This window comes from Calonectris borealis, chromosome 1, assembly GCF_964195595.1.
Source record: "Calonectris borealis chromosome 1, bCalBor7.hap1.2, whole genome shotgun sequence".
NCBI classification, from domain to species: Eukaryota; Metazoa; Chordata; class Aves; order Procellariiformes; family Procellariidae; genus Calonectris; species Calonectris borealis.
In genome coordinates, this window is record NC_134312.1 from 40,652,918 (window position 1) to 40,674,280 (window position 21,363).

The 21,363-nt window shown below is 42.9% G+C and overlaps 1 protein-coding gene across 1 annotated transcript in view; it reads right to left on the reverse strand.

Moving 5' to 3' along the window:
• Positions 1 to 21,363, reverse strand: part of PTPRR (protein tyrosine phosphatase receptor type R) — a 166,554-nt gene that overhangs the window by 42,943 nt on the left and 102,248 nt on the right. The window contains exon 6 of the mRNA XM_075154684.1: positions 15,069 to 15,331. Within this exon, the coding sequence (XP_075010785.1) occupies positions 15,069 to 15,331 (263 nt within the window). The remainder of the gene's footprint in view (positions 1 to 15,068; positions 15,332 to 21,363) is intronic.

Consider the following 21,363-nt stretch of genomic DNA (forward strand, 5'->3'; position numbering starts at 1 on the left):
GATCCTGCCATTTGTGTGGGTAGCCCGATCTCACCAACTAGAGGACCTCATTTACAGTGCAGAGGGAGTAATCTGGGTATAACACTGAAGCTAATACCTATCACCAGAAAGCCATAGATGGAAGATATTTAAGCTCAGGACTATAAGGGGGACAATAGGATGAAGTATGCTGATCCTACGCATCTTCTTGGAAAGAACAGCTGCCATTCCTGCTCATGTTTGCTCTATCACACAGCTCTCCTCATAGTATTCCAGTGTTGCATTATTATTTTTTCCCACTTATTTGTCACTTGAAAAACTGATGCTTTCTGCCTCTCGCTCTGAGGAAGGGGTTTGGAAGTGACAACAGCAAGCTGTGTGCCTACTGAAAGGAGAAAAAGAGGGATATATGGCTGCTGTGAGGCAAGGCTTCCAATCCTCTGCAGCATCCAAGCCTCAAGAAACCTCCTGGCAGCACCTGACAGCATCCTCCAGCCCTCTCTGAGTCCATAGAAACTGGTCAGGAACCTCAGCTATAAAGTTTAAATAGCTTTATTGAAAGTGGAGGCACTTCATATTCTCTCCAGAGGGTCTGATCTTGTTCCCACAGCAACGAGCGAGAGGAGGCCAATACCTCTAGCACTAAATTGCAAACAATTCTCAGGATCTACTCACAGCTCAGCATGTCAAAAAGAACTGAGGAAACGGTTTTGACAAGTACTTCTGGACTAAGTTTTAAGCAATCAGTATCTGGTTAGGACAGGAATGGCTCAATATCCTGTAGAGGAAAACAGCTGACATGAGAGTAGTTTCAACTTTCCCTCTTTTAATCATGCTTTCTAATGTACTGCCAATTCACTCCTGTTCTGCCCTCGATAAGGCTACGCCGCTCAGCTACGGGAACTGACTGTTCAAAAATGCAAAGCTTATACAACCTCCCATCTTTTCCTGTAGATTATTTCTACAATCAAATTGCCTTTTATCACGCAAACTTCTCTCTCCAATAAAATTTGAATGGTAACGTAAAGCTCTATTTCTGATCCATATTCACATACACGTGTTTTCAGCATGAGTGAAAACTGAGTTAAATGTTCAGAAGTGAAAATAAATGAAGATGCTAATTTGTTGTGCTTATTTGAGCTGCTTTTTCAAAGAGCTGAATAAATGTTTACTAATTTCTGGTTAATTTGCTTTAGATGGTAGAGCTTCAATTGAATGCAGTCCTGTTTACTGCTATTATTATCTGCTTGCATTGCAGCATTGCTCTGTTTCATACAGCAGGTCTCATTGCACAAATGTACTGGATGACCTGTTCTCTTTCTGATTAATGCACACGCTAATTTAAACCAAGCTACAATGAATATAAACAAAAGGGATTAAAAGAATAGGGAAAGGGAAAAGAGAATGGAGAGGAATAACAATTAGCTGCTAGGGCTGCACAGATTAAACAAATGCACAACTTAATGAGCTCAGATAATGCATTTATTTAAGGTAAGCCAAGAAGAAGAAACCCCCCTACATATTCTGTCTGCTGTATCTTTTGCTTGAAAATTAGAAAAAAAAAAAATCAAATTGCAAAATATTTTTTGTCATACTTGTATGAGTTCCCCCGCTACGATTTCAGTTCATAAGTACCTCCATGATGCCTTGGAGGAGCTGATGGAGGCACCATCATCTCCCAGTTAGATCTCTTGTCCAGCTGCAAAGCCTGATTATTTTCCCGAGCATACGCAAGGCTCACTTCTTTGCTGAGCACTACAGCAGGCCCAGAGGGTGCTTGCCTGCAGTATTCAGAGAATCATAGCCTATCTAAGAGAATTGATCTAATAAATGAGAACGGAGAGGTGCAACACTACAGCAGTAGCTTCTAGGACTTTTTAAGAGTTTAGTTTTTTAAGACTGCTTAACTGAGATTTTTTGCTATTTAGTTGGTCAGCCCTACAGTAAACAAATAAATGACTGATCTTAGATTTTTCAGCTTTTAGATGAAAAAAATGTTTGTGGGTTTTTGTTTTTCCCATAACAGGAGCCTTATCAATAAATCCACTTAGCTTCATTTTTTCCATACTAATTAATCTCTTAAGCACAAACTCTACCTCCATCCTGTACCTGCTGCTCATTTAAGGAATATAATCTACAACCCTTAAATCCAAACAAGCAAATATATAATCTATTCATACATTAATGTCCTTCAATACTCTTTTGAGGCTTTAACCAAAACCAGCTGACCTGGAAAAAGACATGGATAGGAGTATTCTTAATGTAAATGGGCAGTATCTTCAGACAGTATCAGTAAGAGAAAATTATTTTTTATCGCGACTTGAAGACTAATCAGTACAATGAGTTCTTTCCTGGTGAGTTAGCCATTTGGGAAAGTCAGGAAGGAACATCTGGGAAAAGAGGCGTTTACTATACCCTGTCAACCTTAAGATAATAAAAAAGCACATTCCTTGTTTATTTGACTTGGTCTTCATTATCTTTAAACTACTGCAAGTGTCACACAGAAGATTTCTAAGCAGACAAATGAATTGTTAGTGCACTTTGAAGAAATTACTGAACAGCAGCAGTTCCTGAAGAATGTAAAACCTCCAGACCCACACCATTGCTCAACAGAGCTGCGCCATCTATGGACATTTCTAAAGGGAGCCGGTGAAACTGCTCCACTCAGTCACACAGTGGACAAAGCATCTAAGGCTGCCTGTACAGACCAAAAATCCTTTTAGCTCACACACTTTGGAAGACACAGTCCCATTTCCAGAGTGACTTATGTGCTTAAGTTATACTACGAGTTGATGGGGCTTAGGCTTTTAGAGACAGGAACCATATATGTGCACTTAGGTCTGCCATTTGGCTGCTTCTGAAGTTTCCAGAGCTGACACCTAAGCTAGGTATATAAACCTTTCTCTCTTCCCAGCTTTTTCTTCTTGATTCACTTCAGTAGTCTGGCTTTCCAGCCTTGCTTTCTATGGGAAGGCTTGCTCAAACAAGTATATTAATGTGCAAAGTGCCTGGATTCCCTTTGAAAATGAAGTTTAGGAAATCCACTTAGGCTTGCAATTTGAAAGGGAGCAATGCTTGAATGCTTTTAAAAGACATTTGTAAAAGTCTACATACCAAGGTGTACTTTATCTTGCACTTCAGAAAGTAGATAGACCTTTAAAAGAGGTATTGCCAAGCTGCACAGTTCCATTTAGGGCTGAGCGGCTGATGAGGAACAGACAGGTAAGTGGCCTGGAGCTCCTTTCTACAGAGCTCAGCAGATCCCTTGAAGGCCACGGCCTTGGCCACTGCCTGCCTTCATCAGAGACGTTCCTATAGGGGAGTGCCTAGGCTGGGCTCTAGAGAAGGGAAATGCATCTCTACCTGTGCCCAGAGATGAAGGCATGGGCCAGAGTGAAGGCTTTCTGGATCTACTCTTCCTCATACACACCATCAATGAGTCAGTACAGATTGGAAATCTCAGAGTGAAATAATTATAATTGCTTCAGATTCATAGTTCTCTGTTAGCAAACGATTCATGGCATTAAGAAACTTAAATCACTTGATTTTGAATAGAGGAGGAATTTGAAATGTGAGGACTCTGATAAAAGCAGTGTTCTACTAAATGCACATTGCATTATGAAATAAAGAGAAAGCAGGAGAAGTCATATCTGAAAGATAAACCAAACTCGCTCCCAACCCGACCTCCGCCCCATCTATCTCAGTACAAATGCTCTCAATACACAGGGCTCCATACAGCTAATGATGTAACATGGGTTAGATTAACATACGTTGGTGGGAGTGATGTAGAAATATGAATGTAAATTTGGTGTAGTATGTAAGACCAAAGGTTGACCCATATCCTGTTTTCAACAATGGCGAGCAAGAGGAGGTTTAGGGAAAGAACACAAGAACAAAGCAAGCAGGAATTACGGATTACTTAATTAACACTGTTACTTATTTTTAGTATGCCCTCCAGCTTCTGGCAATCTGTAGTTTAGCAACGTCCTGAACCAAAGGTTGCTTCCACATATTTGTGTCCGGTGTCTTCTCTTCTGTGATTTTTCCTTCAGACAGCTTTCTTAGCCCACCTTAAGACCTCTGCACTGTCCCAGAACAATAAGCTCCGTAGCTGGGAGCCAGGCAATAGTGAGCAGTAGACATGGGGACTAGATGGGTATTTAGGCCATCTACATTTGGGAAAAATCTTGTGATGAAGCAGAAAACATTTATTTTATTCTAATCTTATCAGTAAATTGCAAATGCATTCTCTGTAGCCAGAGGATTATCTTTGGAATTAATTACAATACCGGCTTTCTGCTTTTCACAATGTCTTCTTTCGCAAACCTATTCAGTATTGTGCTCTGTGGGCCAAATTCTCTTCCCAGATACCTCTATAAATCCACTGAGGCAAAACAAGCTAAACAGAGTCTAAAGTGAAACAAGACCATGCAAATTGAATTTATTAGCTGTTGTGTACTTTCCTGCCGTTCTTATTGCTTTCTTTATTTGTTGTAAGGCTACGCTGTTACGTCCACTATCAAATCCAGGGAAAGTCTCTGGACTATGCAGCAGCCCTCCAGTGGAATTTGCTACAACTCAGGAAGGATTTGAGACATCTCAAAGACAGGAGATGCGGCTGCCAGGGGGACAGTGGGAAGTGGAAGCGCCAGCCCTGACGGAGGGGCAGGCTCAGCTGCCTCCTGCCCAGCACCGGCCCCATCTCTCGCTGACAGCACGGCTTTCCAGGGAGATGCTATTGGTCATCCTGAAGCATCGGGAGAGAGTTCCCTAGAGAAACATTGTACTTAACGACATTTTTCTGTGTGGGAATTATATACAGTACTTCCCCTTCTGATGCCTATCGCATATTTGAGCAGTTATTTGAAGTTGCTGTGTTCTGTTTTGCTCCTGTTATCAAATCACAGTATTAACATAACAGGGATAATTATAGTTATCATAAATTAGTAACAACAATACACACAGTTTGTTAAGCATCAAAAGATGTTTGTTAAGCATCTTTGATAGGGAACATAAGGGAAGTCCCTGTCCCAGAAAGAAATAGCACTGTTGTAGCTTCTTACAGACTCCACCGGTTAGAGAACTGAACGAAGAGTTCAAGAGTCCAGGTATTTTGCGAAGATACGGCACTGATTTGCCATATCGTCTTGGATCAGTCACTTAACCAATTAATGTCTCACTTGCCTTACTATGAAAATAATGAAACGAGCTCCTGAAACATGTTGGTCATACTCAGCTAAGGTTCAAAGTCAAACCAAAGTGATGCATCAGCTTGGACGTGACGGTCTCCAAGCAGACAAACAACTCTAGCCAGAACCTGGCTGAAATGTCAGTGTCATATGAAATCAGCCACTGCCTCTGGGCAGTTTTTTCTTGGACTGAGCCATTTTTATAGCATACTCTGGGTATCCTCATCTCTGCCATGATGCTATTGTTTCCTGAGGCTTGCCTGATTGTCTGTACGCATTTACTACCTCGTCTGATGTTTAGACTGTAAGTTTTTTGGATAGAGGATCATTTTATTTTTGTGTGTACACGGAGCCTTGCACAGAGGGATCCTGATCTGTGACTGAGGCTCTCAGATACTATATTAATAAAAATGCTAAAGAGAATTTCCACAAGAGTTGAGAAATAGTCTGACCCACAGGGTTACATGCAGTACTCTTTGAGGAAAGGTGTATTTGCAAACAAGGGACATTTCTGCTAGCTAGCTGTTAAGGTTTCTGTACATACTAGCTCTGCATAAGAGATCTCTGCTGAATTTCCAGAACTGTTTTTCTGTTTTTTTTCCGAAAAGAAGCAGTATAATTAGTCAACTGTCATAATTTGTAAGTGTTCTCCTGACAATGCACAGAAATGAAATGAATTATGATTGAATTCAAAGAAAAGATTCATGGCCTGGAGTATTAATTGATGGCTACAACATAAGCTGGATGCTTAGTAAGTACTGTCCAGTACATGATTTCCTGCAATTCAAATATATACTTGGATATTTTTTATTGCAGTTTTGGAAGTGCTTTAACATTTTTCTTTTCTTTCTTTAACTGTGTTCTGTGTCTGTTCCTAACATTTAAATTAAGGGGAACTGAGCTCAATTCAGCTTTAGGCTGCCCTGCAGAAGAGTTGGCCAGAAGGAATGGCATGATCAGTGAGAAGTCCATTCCAAAAAAAGAGGAAAGGTGAGTAGTTCTGTTTTAATTTGAGGCATTGGCCTTTTTCATACATTAATAGGAGCATTCAAGGAGACTTCTATAAAGGCCCCAAATCTGAAAAACCAACCTTTCTGGTAAATTTCAAACCCCTGTACATCTGGTAGGGATGCTCCCTTCTACATCAGTTGTTTATTTTACTGAAATCAGTACCTGTGGGTGTTAGTTAAGGACCCATGAAATGCAATGTACCTCATCCTGCTTATAACCCAATCTAATGATGAAACTGGTTCTCTTCTCCCTCTCTTTGTCCCTCACACGGCATTTCCAACGTGCCAGTGTGAAAAGGTGATATATTTGGTTGTAAATGTCACAGATGGACACATCCTGCTACGGGTTGAGCCGAGATATTCAGAGCATTCAGGTTGCATTCAAGTTCAGCAAATGTGCATCTCCTCACTTTCCCAGATGTCTCAGTCTGCCTGCTCACCAGGACACCTGGTGAAGCAGTCACAGAAGCCCTGCCTGGGATGGTCGACATCAGACACGAAGCAGAGGCAGAGAGGAGCCGAGGAAATCAGTCACTGGAAAGCTGCGTCGGAGTTTAACCCTCTGACCAAATGGCCCTTAAAAACTTAAACCCGCTGCTGGACGAGACAAGGGGATTACTCACACAACTCAAATTACTCATGTGCCCAGGGCAACGGCTCGTCTGATCCTAGGCCTGAGAATCACTTAAATATTAACATGGATATTCCCCCTCGGTTTCTTGTGCCGTGCGTTACTTTTCAAAAGATCAGCTGGACGAATCACTGCAAAACCACCAAAACTGTCTACCAGATGGCGGCCACTGATTAATTTGTCTTAACTTAAGCCAAAAAGGAAGAAAATGCGATGGGTGGAGCAGTAAAGACAAGCACAATCAACATCCGACCAAGCAGGGTTTCCTGTCACCTTGGGAACGACACTGATTGGCACTGCGGTTTCCTGTGTACAAGCTAAAACCAGTAGCAACTGGAGTAACAAGAATAAACGCCAGATAAGAGACCTGGGAATACAATAAAATTATTAAAAAATTCCTGACTAAATCTCACAAGACAGTAAAGGCAAAATCAAGTGTAGGCATGGGCTTGCGTGCTAAACTGAGCACTCCCCAGCATCTGAGAGAAGAGGACTATGAAGCTGTACCAGAAGAATTTCTCCAAACAAGGGTAGGCTAATTTGCCTGAATTGTCCACTCCCAGAAATGAACGTCACGTGCATTGACGAGCTTTTAGTTCTTTGCAAGAGGAAAAAAAAAGGGTTGTGGGACAATTTAAAACAGAGATGTAACTAGGAGCGAAAACGTACTGTCTCCCCATGCTAATCTGAAGTAATTTGCGAGAGGTGCTAGAGACATAGGGAAATGAGCTGTTGGTGTAAGTTTGGGCGATGGTACATAGTTATTTGCATCTATTTAGTTAGATCATAACGCTTACAGAGTTTTGCTTCAAAGAGCTCACAACCACAACGAAAACACCTTCTGAACCAGCCAGGAGCCAAATAGTTAAAATATGATTTTTAAAGGGTTTTTGTTAGGCTGGTGCCTGAGTTCACTTCCCCTCCAGAGAAAGGGGACAATTCACATTCCTGCCCTCTTCCTACACTGCAGATAAGCAAAGACGTCTATAATGGGTTGGACAGAACAGAAGTTTGTGCAACTCAGAGGTCCAGTGCTTGCAAAAAGTTTTCACAGTGACCGTGCACTAACAGAAATGTTACACAAATGCAAGTTGGAGGTAAAGCATTATTCTCTCTCTAGTCATGAATCCACGTGCTAAAACAGACCTCTCGGGCACTGAGCAGGAGACCCTCAGAGCTGGATCCCACTTCACGTTCCCTGTTACTTAGACCAGTTTCTCCCACCTCCGTAGCCCGGGTTTTCAGCCCTTGCCCTTACCCTGTCACCCAGAGTGCAGGTGCCAGCAGTCACGGCGTGGCCTTCCAGCTGGTTGAGATGGCCTGAGGAGGAGGGAAGCCACGATGCCAGGCTGCGGGGAGACCCTGCACTGAAAGGAGCATTACTAAAAGGCACAGCCCGTAAGCAGCTGCCCACGATCAGGGCTGCTCCCCTCATGTCAGCTGCTACACCAGCTGTGCACTTCTTCATGTGCAAGCTACATCTAGAAAAAGAAATTAAACAGTGCCAGGAAACAATCCCAGGCACTGAAACTCGGTAATCGATATTGCTATGTTTCAAGCCTTGCAGCCCTGGCTTGTTTTTAGCCTTTGCCAACAAGAGCACTCCAAAGCAATTCACTGGCACAGTTTGGGAACCAGCACATGCACAAACCATTTCCAGTAGGCAGTCTGCATCCAGCCCCTGCTCTTTCGGAGGTAAAGGGAGCTTTGCAGTATGGACATAAACTAATCTCTGCTAGCTGGCCTCAGTACAGTAAGTGTTTCTGGGTATATTGAATTCATTAGTGCATCTTACAGCCAGGACAGAATATAGCTGAAAGGTCTGCCAAATGAGAGAAATGCATTTTTAGGTGCTTCAGAAAGTGGTGGTGTTTTTTTTTATTGTAGTCTCTCACTCTTCTTAAATGATGTGGACAAATAGTACCATGTAGGACTTTTACTGTACTTCAGGTTAAGGTTCTCATCTTTGCTACATCTCTTCAGACGGACACGCCAGCCAGCCAGTCGCAATCCAGTGGTTAGGAGCACGGCTGGAGGAGGTTTATGTGCCATGCCCAAACTGCTCTAATGAGTTGGTGGCAGAGATGGACTGGAGCACAAAAATTCCTGCCTCCCACCTCAAACTCAGTTTACTGGTCCCTGGTGCTTTGCAAATTCCTTCTGATAGGATATCACTGTAAAATTGTTCTCCAGCTAGTACTTTTGTGTTGGCACATAACTACGCTTTGAACAATTACACTGACATTTTCCTGAAAACAATCCCTAGGATTTAAATTAAGAATGCAGAAAGCATATTCAGCTCCACACAATAGGGTAAATTTATCCTCCAAATCTATGCGAAGCTAGTATATTTTAGCCAGGAAATTCAAGGCCCCTTCCTGTAAATATATTAAGTTCCCATGCTTGTGTCATAAACTGCAAAACCTGGCATGTTTACAGTAGTCCAACTGCAAGGTGCTACCCTTTGAGCATTACTTGAAATGATTATTCACAATGGACGGTTTTGTATAAAGATAACAGATCGGCAACAACATAATTATATTTGCAGCAACTATGCTCTGTGATCTAAAAATCAGAACAGAACCAGAGAGAATTTTTCTCATCTATAAGAGTGGAGATTTGGTGGAACAGTGATATCCTGAGATGCAGCTGCTGTTAATTAATGAAGCAAAGACCACATCAGGTTTTTTTACCCTGGTTCCAACATTTTTTATGAGGTTTTATTTGGTATATAGTATTGTTAAGATAATGATTCATTTTAACGGATACTACTTTTCTAGCACCAGAAAAATAGGTATTACAGTTAGTGTTTGTCATCCACAGCATTTGTCATCCAGATGGCAATTGACAGGGCACAGAAATTGTATAGATGGCCGGAACAATAGTTTAATTTGTGTGTCTGTGCAGAATAACTAATAGAAAAGAATAGTTATCAACATTAACATAGGAATTTTCTTCCACCTCCAAACTCAAAGCCCAAACTGTCCACGATATTCTCTGTAAAGGTGTCAAATATAAGATGTTTCTGAGAAAGGATGCCAAAGGTAGACGGAGAACAATAATGGCTCTCATTATTTGTGTGACTGTATGTGTGAGTACCTCTTGCTAATACATTCCTGATACAAACTTTATTTTTTGGCAGTGAGTTCTGCAGACTACTATGGGTTATCTGAATAATTTTTTCTTTTTATTACTTAAAAATATATTGCTTTTCTTTTCCATCAGAATATCTCTTTCTCTCATCTTATAAGGAAATGGACAGAGATGAGCATTTAGCAGCTTTATAATGCACATTGTTTTAACTTTTATTTCATTGTACTTACACTGAACTATACTCACTGTATGTCCACTGAATACTTCTTAGAACTGGAGAAAAGAATTCTGCTGTCAATTTACAGGCATCTTCAGGATGGTAAGAGAAATCTCACTGGTTACAGTCTATTAACTGTGGCATAGGGTTTTTATAGTATTGCTCTGCTTTGTGGGGAAAAGTAACATCACACACGGTTCTCACAATCAGAGTTCAAGCCAAGATTCAGTCCTATCTGTTATGTTTGTAGGGAGTTACACCTGACATTGATTTAGTGATTTTCCCCCTACTATTCTCTATTTTGATGCCTACGGATTTTCTCTAGAGGTTGCAGACTTGGTTGCACAATGTATGTTGAATGATGTCAGGGAGCAGCCCTCTCCCCTCCAGTTTTGCTCATGCTGGCGTTGCCTGCCTTCCCTTTCACAGAGTATCTTCTGTTTTCCTGTGTCCAGCAGTGCTTCCATACCATTGCAGAATTCTTTTATTTCACATTTTAAAAATATTTTATTATTTCACTTATCTGCCAGGTTTTTGCTCTCTTTGCCAAACTTTTTTTTCTGTTATATTCTCCACTCTCTTGTATTTATTTGCAGAGAAAAAACAATTAGCACGAAGCACATGTAAAATGTTACTTGGTCTGAATGAGAGTCCTGCATGCCCCTAGCATCCTGATATGTGAACATGAGGAGCTCTCCCTTTTAGACAGAATAATTTTCCAATGAATATGTAACAGACTGAGAAAACATAGTGCTGTGATATTTCCCACTGATTATTTAGATGTAATAGCCACAGTTTTAGGTCTTTGTGGCCAGGGTGGAATACAAATGCTTGAGAAGACCTTCCAAAGCACTGTTTGTGTTTTTTAACACACACAGTGGAAGAGCTATTTTCCACATTTTCTTTTCTTCCATGTACTTTTTCATGCTAGATAGTAACTAATCTGAACAAAACAGTATATTGTGCACTAGTTAGTTGAAATACAGTTGTCCTAGTCACAAATAATACTGGAACTAAAACTTACAGCAGCAGTGGCTGGAGGAAAAGTAAATCCAGTTGTAAAACAAGTGAATACTGTGCTGGTGTGGTAACTTATTTATATTTATATCCCCACCACGCTTGTGTTTTAACAACTCACTGCTTGTACAAAGAATTTTCAATAGTTGACATGTCAGAATGAAATTTAAAATATCACATCCCACTTCACCAGATTCTGATTTTGGCTGGGACCATTCATATCAAGATGAATTTTGGGCCAACCAGAAGAATAAAAGGAAGCCTTACCCTGCTGAAGGGAAAAGTATATATTATTTATATAAACCTATAAAAGCCTAAGTAGAAAAATAAACACTGATGCAATATTCATGGATATGCTCACAGAAGAGAAAAGGATCATTTACATCCTAAATTGAGGCGTCGGTGCTATGATATTGTGACAGTTCATCACCGAAGACACCCACGGGAGAACATTAGCTCTCCCGCTCCTTTGGTCAGTAACAGCACTGTGTGGGTTGCCTATGGAGAAGGTCTTTGCTGCAAAGGAGCAGCAGTTGTGAAAACACCAGAAGAGAGCAACTTTGAAGCATTCTGTACTGACTGATCCGGAGGATGCCAGCAGGCTCGGAAGTCAGCCCTTCACTTGCCTGCCACAACATCTATCATCAATTGTAATAGAAAGGGGTCAGTGTCTCTTTGTTCTGACAGCCCTCTCACCTCCACACCTGTCGGTCCATCCTCCACTCTCGGCCACCACCGCTCCATCCCTTCCCCAACCGCACGCTGCACCTGGGCATATGTCCCTGATCAGGATGCAGGAAAATAACTCGCCTCCTGAGGCCGCTGGGCCAGTTACCATCCTGACTATGTGACCACCTTCTCTCCTCCAGGAGCTACAGCCAAAGAATAAAAAATACAGGAGGCCACCTTTACGCCAGCTCCGGGGGGGCTGCGGGCGGCGGGGGAGGCGGCAGTGCGGGCCGCCGGCTCTAGGTGTCACCCTCCCCGCGCCCGGGCCCGCTCACAGCTGCCTTCAGCAGCGGGCTATGAACGTGTCACATAAAAATCATCTGCGGCATGCTACACATTTGATAGTGCAAATGTTGCATAATCTGCTGGGGAAGCTGTGTCTTATAGAAATAGCTGTGTAAGAGCCTTTCCAGATACGCAGAAAAAAATGTACAGGGACTTGGCTCTAGTACTCAGAAGCACAATACATTTTATGAAGCTGGACAAACTCCCAGAAACATTTTGATCTATGGACAGTTGGCCATTAACAATTTGTCTGCCTCTGTACCAGCCAATGCTATTCCTATTAAAAACGGAAAGGTTCAGAGGGCCGGATGCTCATCTGGTACTCTGTGAAAACTCAGTTCCACCATATTTTTGCATTTAGATACGCTCCTCAAACCAGCACCTGGAGTGCAGAGCCGGGAGAACTTGAGAGGCAGGCATCATCTGGCTTTTCTGCCCCATCCTTCAGAGATACTGTCACAAACTTCCCATCTAGATGGCTAGGCACAGCGGTTGGCTCACTCCCTGGTTTGGCCCGTGGTCCATTGATCTCTCTTTGAAGAGATACAGTTTGGTCTGGATCATACTAGGCATTTCATGACTATGGATCACACTTAAGGAATCAAACCAGGGAGTTTGGGTAGTTAGAAAATACTGCTCAGGAACCACTGTCAAGCCATCTGGTCAAAGGAATTCAATGCTAAGATTGTCGAGGAGCCCCCATACCCACACTAGCCAGCCAAGAGCTTCTTCCCCCGGCAGAAACCAAAATCAGGGTAGCAAGCATTATTGAATGGGTGCTGTGGCTATGAGCAGGAGGGGACCTCCAGGCTTGATCCTACTCCATACTGACAGAAAAAGGGCTGCGAGCAGACTGTTTTGTGCACAGCATGCTGCTTGCAGTGCGCAGACTCATGCTGTAAGGTCCACCGCTCCCATGTGTAATGAGGATGGCCCAAGGTTGCCTAGCGCAAGATTCCTGTGGGGCAGAAAGGTGGAGAGCGGTTTTAAACTGTCCACATACTTGGTCATTAGATGTTGTCTGAGGCAAAATATGTTGCTGCATTATTACTTTTTGCCTCCAATGTTTGTGTGTGTGAAAATGTGTGTAAATTTGTTCATGATACAGGATATAGTAAATAAATAAGAAATATATATAATAATAGCTGCTTATTTCAGAGGAAGAGAAGACAACCTATTCCCTACAGTTCTCTCCCTCACATCCCCAGACCTTTGTATCACTGAGCTTGAACTAAACTTAAACTACCATTTCTTGGAAGTGGACTGGGGCTGATAAAATGTAACTGTGTTAAACATGACAAAAAGAACTGCAGAATGGGACATTATCACAATTGTTTTCACTTTTGCACAATGGCCTATTAGCGTTCTTTTACAGTAGAAACTGAAGTGATCAGTTCCTTCAACTTCTTTTTCCTTAGTAATAAGCTGAAATGCCTGGTTTATTTGATCAAACATCAGGTTTAGTTTCCTCTTTGTGTCTCAGCTCTCCATTTTGACACATCTGACTCAGAATTTTGTTCTTCCAAAGAATGAAATTTAGGAGTTTTAAATGCTGAGTTCCTACCTGCGATGGTGGAAATTAAGATTCTAGATCAATTCTTTGTTTGAGCAATGGAAAAATGTCTTCCCCTTAAGTCCTTAAGTACAAACTCCCTCTACAAATTCCTTCACCCCAATCCCTCTCAACTATTACATATGCTATGTTAGGTACTAGGTACTATAAACTAGCTATGTGATCCCCATGCTTTCTTTTTAGGGTCTTGTGGAATGAGAGCAACTATCAGAACGTATTTACTTGCTTCCTCCATTCCTTATTTTTTTAGTTGCAGTGATATCACTACATATTTTACGACAGCTCTGCCTTTCAGCATCTTTTACTCATGGAACAATAAATCCCCCTCCCTTAGCTCTGTCTGTGGCTCATAAAGCCATTGATAAAATCTCTGTCATTTAAATCCCGTGGTTCAAGCTGAATCAGGGTTACTGCTCAACTCTGAGAGTCCTCACAGACAAGCTCTGCTTGGTCTCCTTTTCATTCTGATTTCCCCAACATATCTGCATGGCATCTGTTCTTTCATTTATCGTTTGTGCCGGTTCTGTTGCATGGCTGCATGCTACGTTAGTTATTCAGAGCACTGATGCTTTATGAAAGCAGCCTGCAGCCATCAGGCAAGAAATTATATAGGTTTCTAACAGAGGAGAGACAGCTGTCAGTGTGCATTCTCCTGTAGGAAGAATAACTAGTTTTATAAAAAGAGCACTGGCCCAGTTTTTGAAAGGTAGAATGAGTGGCAAGGTTTGGTGCCCAAGTATTTCTGAGGAGCTGCACACAAGATTCGGTTTCATTACTAATAATTTCTTTCTCTTTTTTGTAAAGCCTGTAGACCTTGGACTGTATTGTGACCATCATGGAAAGCTGGATTTAAGAAGAAAAACTATCTAAAGGTGATAATAGAAACACTATGAGACTGGTAAATGCACTCAGTTGGTGTAAATATTCCTTTCTAAGTTTCCTATGTGCTAGGGACTCCCTGACAATGAGAACATCCTTTGCTGACAAAACATAACCAGACCTTGTGCCCTCTGCCAGGATCTCCAGGATCAAAACAGGCAAAAATCAATGGAAAATGAAAAAATATTTCTTCATAGTAATTGTTGGAAAGGGGAAGAAACAAATTAGCAAAAAGAATTCCAGTACTGCAGTTAAACTCAGCCCAAACTTCTGGACCCTTGCTCATATGAAAAGAAAAGGAAAGGAGAGAATACCCATGAGATAGATATTAACACACCAAATCCCACTTCTCAGATGTCCGTATGGCAAAATCTCCCATTCATTGACAGAAGAGACACATATGAAATCATGCAGTATGAGTATAACAAAGCAGAATAAATACTGAATGCGCCGGACACCATCCTACCTTTCCTGGAGCCCCACAGGTTTCATTCTGAAAGGAGATGGACTGGCACACAGGGGAGGTTTGAGCTCATGAACACATTGGCCTTGAGGGTCCAGTACAACATTGACAACCTTTGGAGCCTGTTCAGGCTGGACCATGCTGTTAGTGGTCTTATACTCAGACTGAGACGTCTGCAGGGGAAGGGGCGAGAGGTGGATCTCCTGCTTCTTTTCCTTCTCTTGTCTCAGTGACAACTGGATCTTCTCCTTTAATCTGTACAGAACCTACAGAAATAAAGAGGAAAGCCCAATCTTAATTCCCTGGTAAACAAGGCAAGGAAAGTATCACAAATGCTGGATAAGATTGCTATACGTGGCTTTCATTCCTAGAAGGTAAGCTACAAGTTGTGTTACACGGCATTTCCCACAACAGGATAAATATTTCCATTACATAAACCACAGTGTGTACACATGGGCGGTAGGGATTTTAACAGTTCTCATTGTGAGCCAGTAATTATTGGTAATACCAGCAGTTGTATTATTAAAGGGGCAAATAACATAAAATGGAAAATAGTTACAAAAGACACTGTGAAGAAGGAAATATTGATAAATAGAGTAATTGTAGAAAAATTTGTAAGAATTTTAACACAAGAGAGACCATACCACAAAATAAAATAGATGCTCATGATATATCCAGGTACATGTCTCTAATTATAGCAGCCTCAATTTGTTTTAGAACAGATGTTCTTAAAATCTCTTACTCATTTTGCATGGAGCTGGTGGTTGAACAGAGTAACTTTACTAGGCCACTTTTGTAATGGTAGGCTGTTACTATTCTGAAATACTCCTCAGGATAAGGATATTCCTCAATATCCTCAGAGAAATGTAACCTGTTCTGAAATAAAGCTGAAGTGATGCGTGGCCTATGAAGCTATTTAAACATCCGTTCAGAAAAATGTGTTTTACAATTACAAGACATTGACATTTGAACATACTGTAATACCAGGATTCTTTGTCCACCTATTGCTTATGAACTTGGATGTCAGATATCTGCAGCAAAAGCTTTTCAGAAGTTGTACTGATCCTCTTCCACTGAACTCCACACTGACGTTGCTGTGCACTGGCTTGGAGAGGGCTGGTGGGTAGCGTGTGCTCGGTAATGTCACTCTAGAGGAACCTGTGTTACGCCTATTTAACATATCTTATTTCTCTTGAGGGGAATGCAAAAAACGACTTTTGAGCCATAGTTGTGCCATTTTCAAAATGTGCTTTACAACCTATGAAACTTGTGAGAATTACTATCGTAAGTATTGTGTGTGGAGGTCGGTGAAAGGCACTTACACAGTTTTTTGAAGGTGTCTGCAGATGCCCTTATACCTTCTACTCTGCTTTATCTGTTGCCGTAGAGCATTCAAATTGAATCCTGGTTTGCAAAGCCATAAAGACAAAGCCTAGACTAAAGCATTTTTCTGCTGCAAGTCAGAAGCTCTTTGACAGCTGTTGCCCCGCTAGCACCACATAAAGATTTATCAGATCTATCACTCCATAGCTTTCCAGTGAAGACTGGATATATCTGATGGGTTTGTTTATTCACGGATTAGCATTAGAGGTTTAGCTGGGAACTGACCTAATGTCATTAGCAATACATCCATTAAACGAGACTTAGCTACGTAAACCATCTGTTCATTCAGAAGAGTTTAGAATTAAATTGCATGGATAAGATAAGCTGCTCTTTGCCATTATTTTGCAGAAAAAACAGCCCTACTGTGAAGCAAAGACACATGTATCAGTAAAGATAAAACAGGAGCTTGAAATATTTTAACCCTCTTTTCCTCCAGTGATTGTTTTGGTCTCATTTGTTTCTGGTAACCCACAGATATACAGCTCAGACATTCATGGTCACGACCATATTAACCATACCTTCTTGTCACTGATATATTTTGACATAGTTTTGTCCCTTGGAGACCCAGGGAATTATGTTTTTGACTTCTAAAAACCTGGATAAGTATTATTTCATATCCTTTATAATACTCTATTATTAGACCTTAGGAAAAAAGATAGCCTGCCACCAGCAGAAGTTGGAAAAAAGCTGAAGAACCACATTTAATCTAAGAGCTAACACACTTTGCTCAGAAAGTGTGGTCAGGGCCATCATGTTTTTCATGAATTCCAGGTGAAAGACAAACAAACAGAAATGGCCAAAAAGACAGTGATCAACCCAATCACCAAGCTCCGCAAAGGGAACAACTTAGTTGTACTCATATTTCAAATCAGTTTAAACACATCTGTCAGTATGGTTGAAAACAAATGTGAAGCCCCCAGATTAGGAAAACTGACATTTTACTGATACCCCAGAGATTCATTGTTAGGATAATCAAGAGGCATGGAGCAACTGAACAAGAAGCAGCACTATTTTCCAGGACACACAAGTGGTTGACCAGTAATTTTTTCATATATTAAGCCTAGGGTTCTAAGCCACAGTGCAAAAGGAAAATAAGTCTCCTTCTCTTCGACTCAGCTTATATGGAAAAATGACAGGGTGCTGACAGCATGACATTCACTCTTTGTATCTCTTCTCAGATTTCTGCAAAGAAAAGCTGACATGGTTGGCCAGTACCTCATACCTACCCATTCAAAATACCAGTGGAAACGGTTTTTATTCATCTTCAGAGATCAACAGTGTCCTCGGAGGGAGAGGAAGAACTCATAAACAAGACAGTAACCGCTCGATCCCTATCCCTGAGTGAGCTGTGAGATATGCGAAAGGATTTCAGCCGTGGTCCAGGCGAGCACATTGTCACCTGGTTGCTCCGATGCTGGGATAATGGCGCCAGTAGCCTGGAATTAGAGGGTAGGGAAGCCAAGCAGCTGGGATGCCTTTCTAGGGAAGGGAGCATTGACAAAGCCATTGGAAAAGAGGCAAAAGTCGTCAGCCTCTGGAGGTGACTGCTGTCAGGTGTGAAGGAAAGGTATCCCTTCAAGGAAGATGTTCTATGTCACCCAGGCAAGTGGACCACCATGGCAAGAGGTATCCAGTACCTGAGGGAATTACCCATGCTGGAGGTGATTTATGGTGACCTGGACAACAAGCAGTTATCCAAAGATCCAGATGAAGTCAAGTGCACCCGACCCATGTGGCAGAATTTTGTATGGAGTGCACCATCGTTGTATGCCAATTCATTGGCAGTAATGACCTGGAAAGACAGAGAGGGACAAATGGTGGATGAATTGGCTGGCCAACTCTGGCAATATGAAGGAAGTCTCTCTTCCTCCCTCGTCTCGGCTGTGGAGAAACTGGTCCAGCAACTCAAAGAGGATAGGTCCTACTCCCTACCTGTACAGACCACTATCTCAGCTATTAGGAGTAAGCGTCCCTCTGCTCAAGAGAGAGGATATAGAAGGTACACATCACAGGACACCCTGTGGTTTTACCTGTGTGACCACAGAGAGGACATGAGGAAGTGGGATGGAAAATCTACTTCGAACCTAGAAGCACGGGTATGTGACTTGCAAGGAAAAACAATCACACAAGGGGGTTCTTCCAGGAAAATTGCTGCTCCAGTCTCCAGTGGGCAGTTCCCCAGACAGAGTAGAAGGGCTGATCTTACTCCTGATCTTAATGAAGGGACTTCTGATTCGTACTTACAAGAAGTGAGTAACAAATACTATGACCAGGACCAGAGGGGCCCTGCCTCCAGCCAGGTGGAGGAAAGGGACAACCAGGTTTACTGGACTGGGTGGATTTGACGGTCTGGCACATCAGAGCCACAGGAGTATAAGGCTCTCGTAGACACTGGTGCACAGTGTACCCTGATGCCATCAAACTGTAAAGGGGCAGAACCCATTTGTATTTCTGGAGTGACAGGGGGATCCCAAGAGCTAACTGTATTGGAGGCCGAAGTGAGCCTGACCAGGAATGAGTGGCAGAAGCACCCCACTGTGACTGGCCCAGAGGCTCCGTGCACCCTTGGCATAGACTGCCTCAGGAGAGGGTATTTCAAGGACCCAAAGGGGTACCGGTGGGCTTTTGGTATAGCTGCCCTGGAGACGGAGGAAATTAAACAGCTGTCCACCTTGCCCGGTCTCTCAGAGGATCCTTCTGTTGTGGGGTTGCTGAGGGTTGAAGAACAACAGGTACCAATCGCTACCACAACAGTGCATCGGCGGCAATATTGCACCAACCGAGACTCCCTGATCCCCATCCATGAGCTGATTCATCAACTGGAGAGCCAAGGAGTGATCAGCAAGACTCGCTCACCCTTTAACAGTCCCATATGACCAGTGCGAAAGTCTAATGGAGAATGGAGATTAACAGTAGACTACCGTGGCCTGAACGAAGTCACGCCGCCACTGAGTGCTGCCGTGCCGGACATGCTGGAACTCCAATACGAACTGGAGTCAAAGGCAGCCAAGTGGTACGCCACCACTGACATCGCTAATGCCTTCTTCTCAATCCCTTTGGCGGCAGAGTGCAGGCCACAGTTTGCTTTCACTTGGAGGGGCGTCCAGTAGACCTGGAACCGACTGCCCCAGGGGTGGAAACACAGCCCTACCATTTGCCATGGACTGATCCACACCGCACTGGAACAGGGTGAGGCTCCGGAACACCTGCAATACATTGATGACATCATCGTGTGGGGCAACACAGCAGAAGAAGTTTTTGAGAAAGGGGAGAGAATAGTCTGAATCCTTCTGAAGGCCGGTTTTGCCATAAAACAAAGTAAGGTCAAGGGACCTGCACAGGAGATCCAGTTTTTAGGAATAAAATGGCAAGATGGATGTCGTCAGCTCCCAATGGATGTGATCAACAAAATAACAGCCATGTCCCCACCAACTAGCAAAAAGGAAACACAAGCTTTCTTAGGCGTTGTGGGTTTTTGGAGGATGCATATTCCAAATTACAGCCTGATTGTAAGCCCTCTCTACCACGTGACCAGGAAGAAGAACGATTTCAAATGGGGCCCTGAGCAACAACAAGCCTTTGAACAAATTAAACGGAAGATAGTTCAGGCAGTAGCCCTTGGGTCAGTCCGAGCAGGACAAGATGTTAAAAATGTGCTCTACACCGCAGCCGGGGAGAATGGCCCTACCTGGAGCCTCTGGCAGAAAGCACCAGGGAAGACTCAAGGTCAACTACTGAAGCACAGCGTCCTCCTGGCACCCCGACTGCCAGTGCTGGGCTGGATGTTCAAAGGGAGCGTCCCCTCTATACATCATGCAATTGATGCTACATGGAGTAAGTGGATGGCACTGATCACACAAGTGATCAGGCTTGAATAGGAAACCCCAGTCGCCCAAGAACCTTGGAAGTGATCACGAACTGGCCAGAACGCAAAGATTTTGGAATATCCCCAGATTAGGATGTGACGCGTGCTGAAGAGGCCCCACTGTATAATAAACTACCAGAAAATGAGAAGCAATATACCCTGTTCACCGATGGGTCCTGTCGTCTTGTGGGAAAGCATCGGAGGTGGAAGGCTGCTGTATGTCCTACACGACAAGCCGCAGAAACTGCTGAAGGAGAAGGTGAATCGAGTCAGTTTGCAGAGGTGAAAGCCATCCAGCTGGCTTTAGATATTGCTGAATGGGAAAAATGGCCAGTACTTTATCTTCACATTGCCTCATGGATGGTGGCAAATGCCCTGTGGGAATGGCTACAACAATGGAAGCAGGCTAACTGTCAGCGCAGAGGTAAACCCATCTGGGCTGCTGAATTATGGCAAGATATTGCTGCTCGGATAGGGGAATTTGGTTGTAAAAGTATGTCACGTAGATGTTCACGTACCCGAGTCGGGCCACTGAAGAACACCAAAATGACCAGCAGGTGGATCAGGCTGCCAAGATTGAAGTGGCTCAGGTGGATCTGGACTGGCAACATAAGGGTGAATTACGTATAGTTTTGTGGGCCCACGACACCTCAGGCCATCAAGGAAGAGATGCAACATATAGATGGACTCATGATTGAGGGGTGGACTTGACCATGGATACTATTGCACAGGTTATCCATGAATGTGAAATATGCACTGCAATCAAGGAAGGCAAGCGGTTAAAGACTCTCTGGTATGGAGGACAATGGTTGAAATATAAATATGGGGAGGCTTGGCAGATTGATTATATCACACTCCCACAAACCCGCCAAGGCAACTGCTGTGTGTTTACAATGGTGGAAGCAATGACCGGATGGCTGGAAACATACCCTGTGCCCCATGCCACCACCCAGAACACCATCCTGGGCCTTGAAAAACAAGTCCTATGGCGACATGGCACCCCAGAAAGAATTGAGTCAGACAACAGGACTCATTTCCGAAACACCCTCA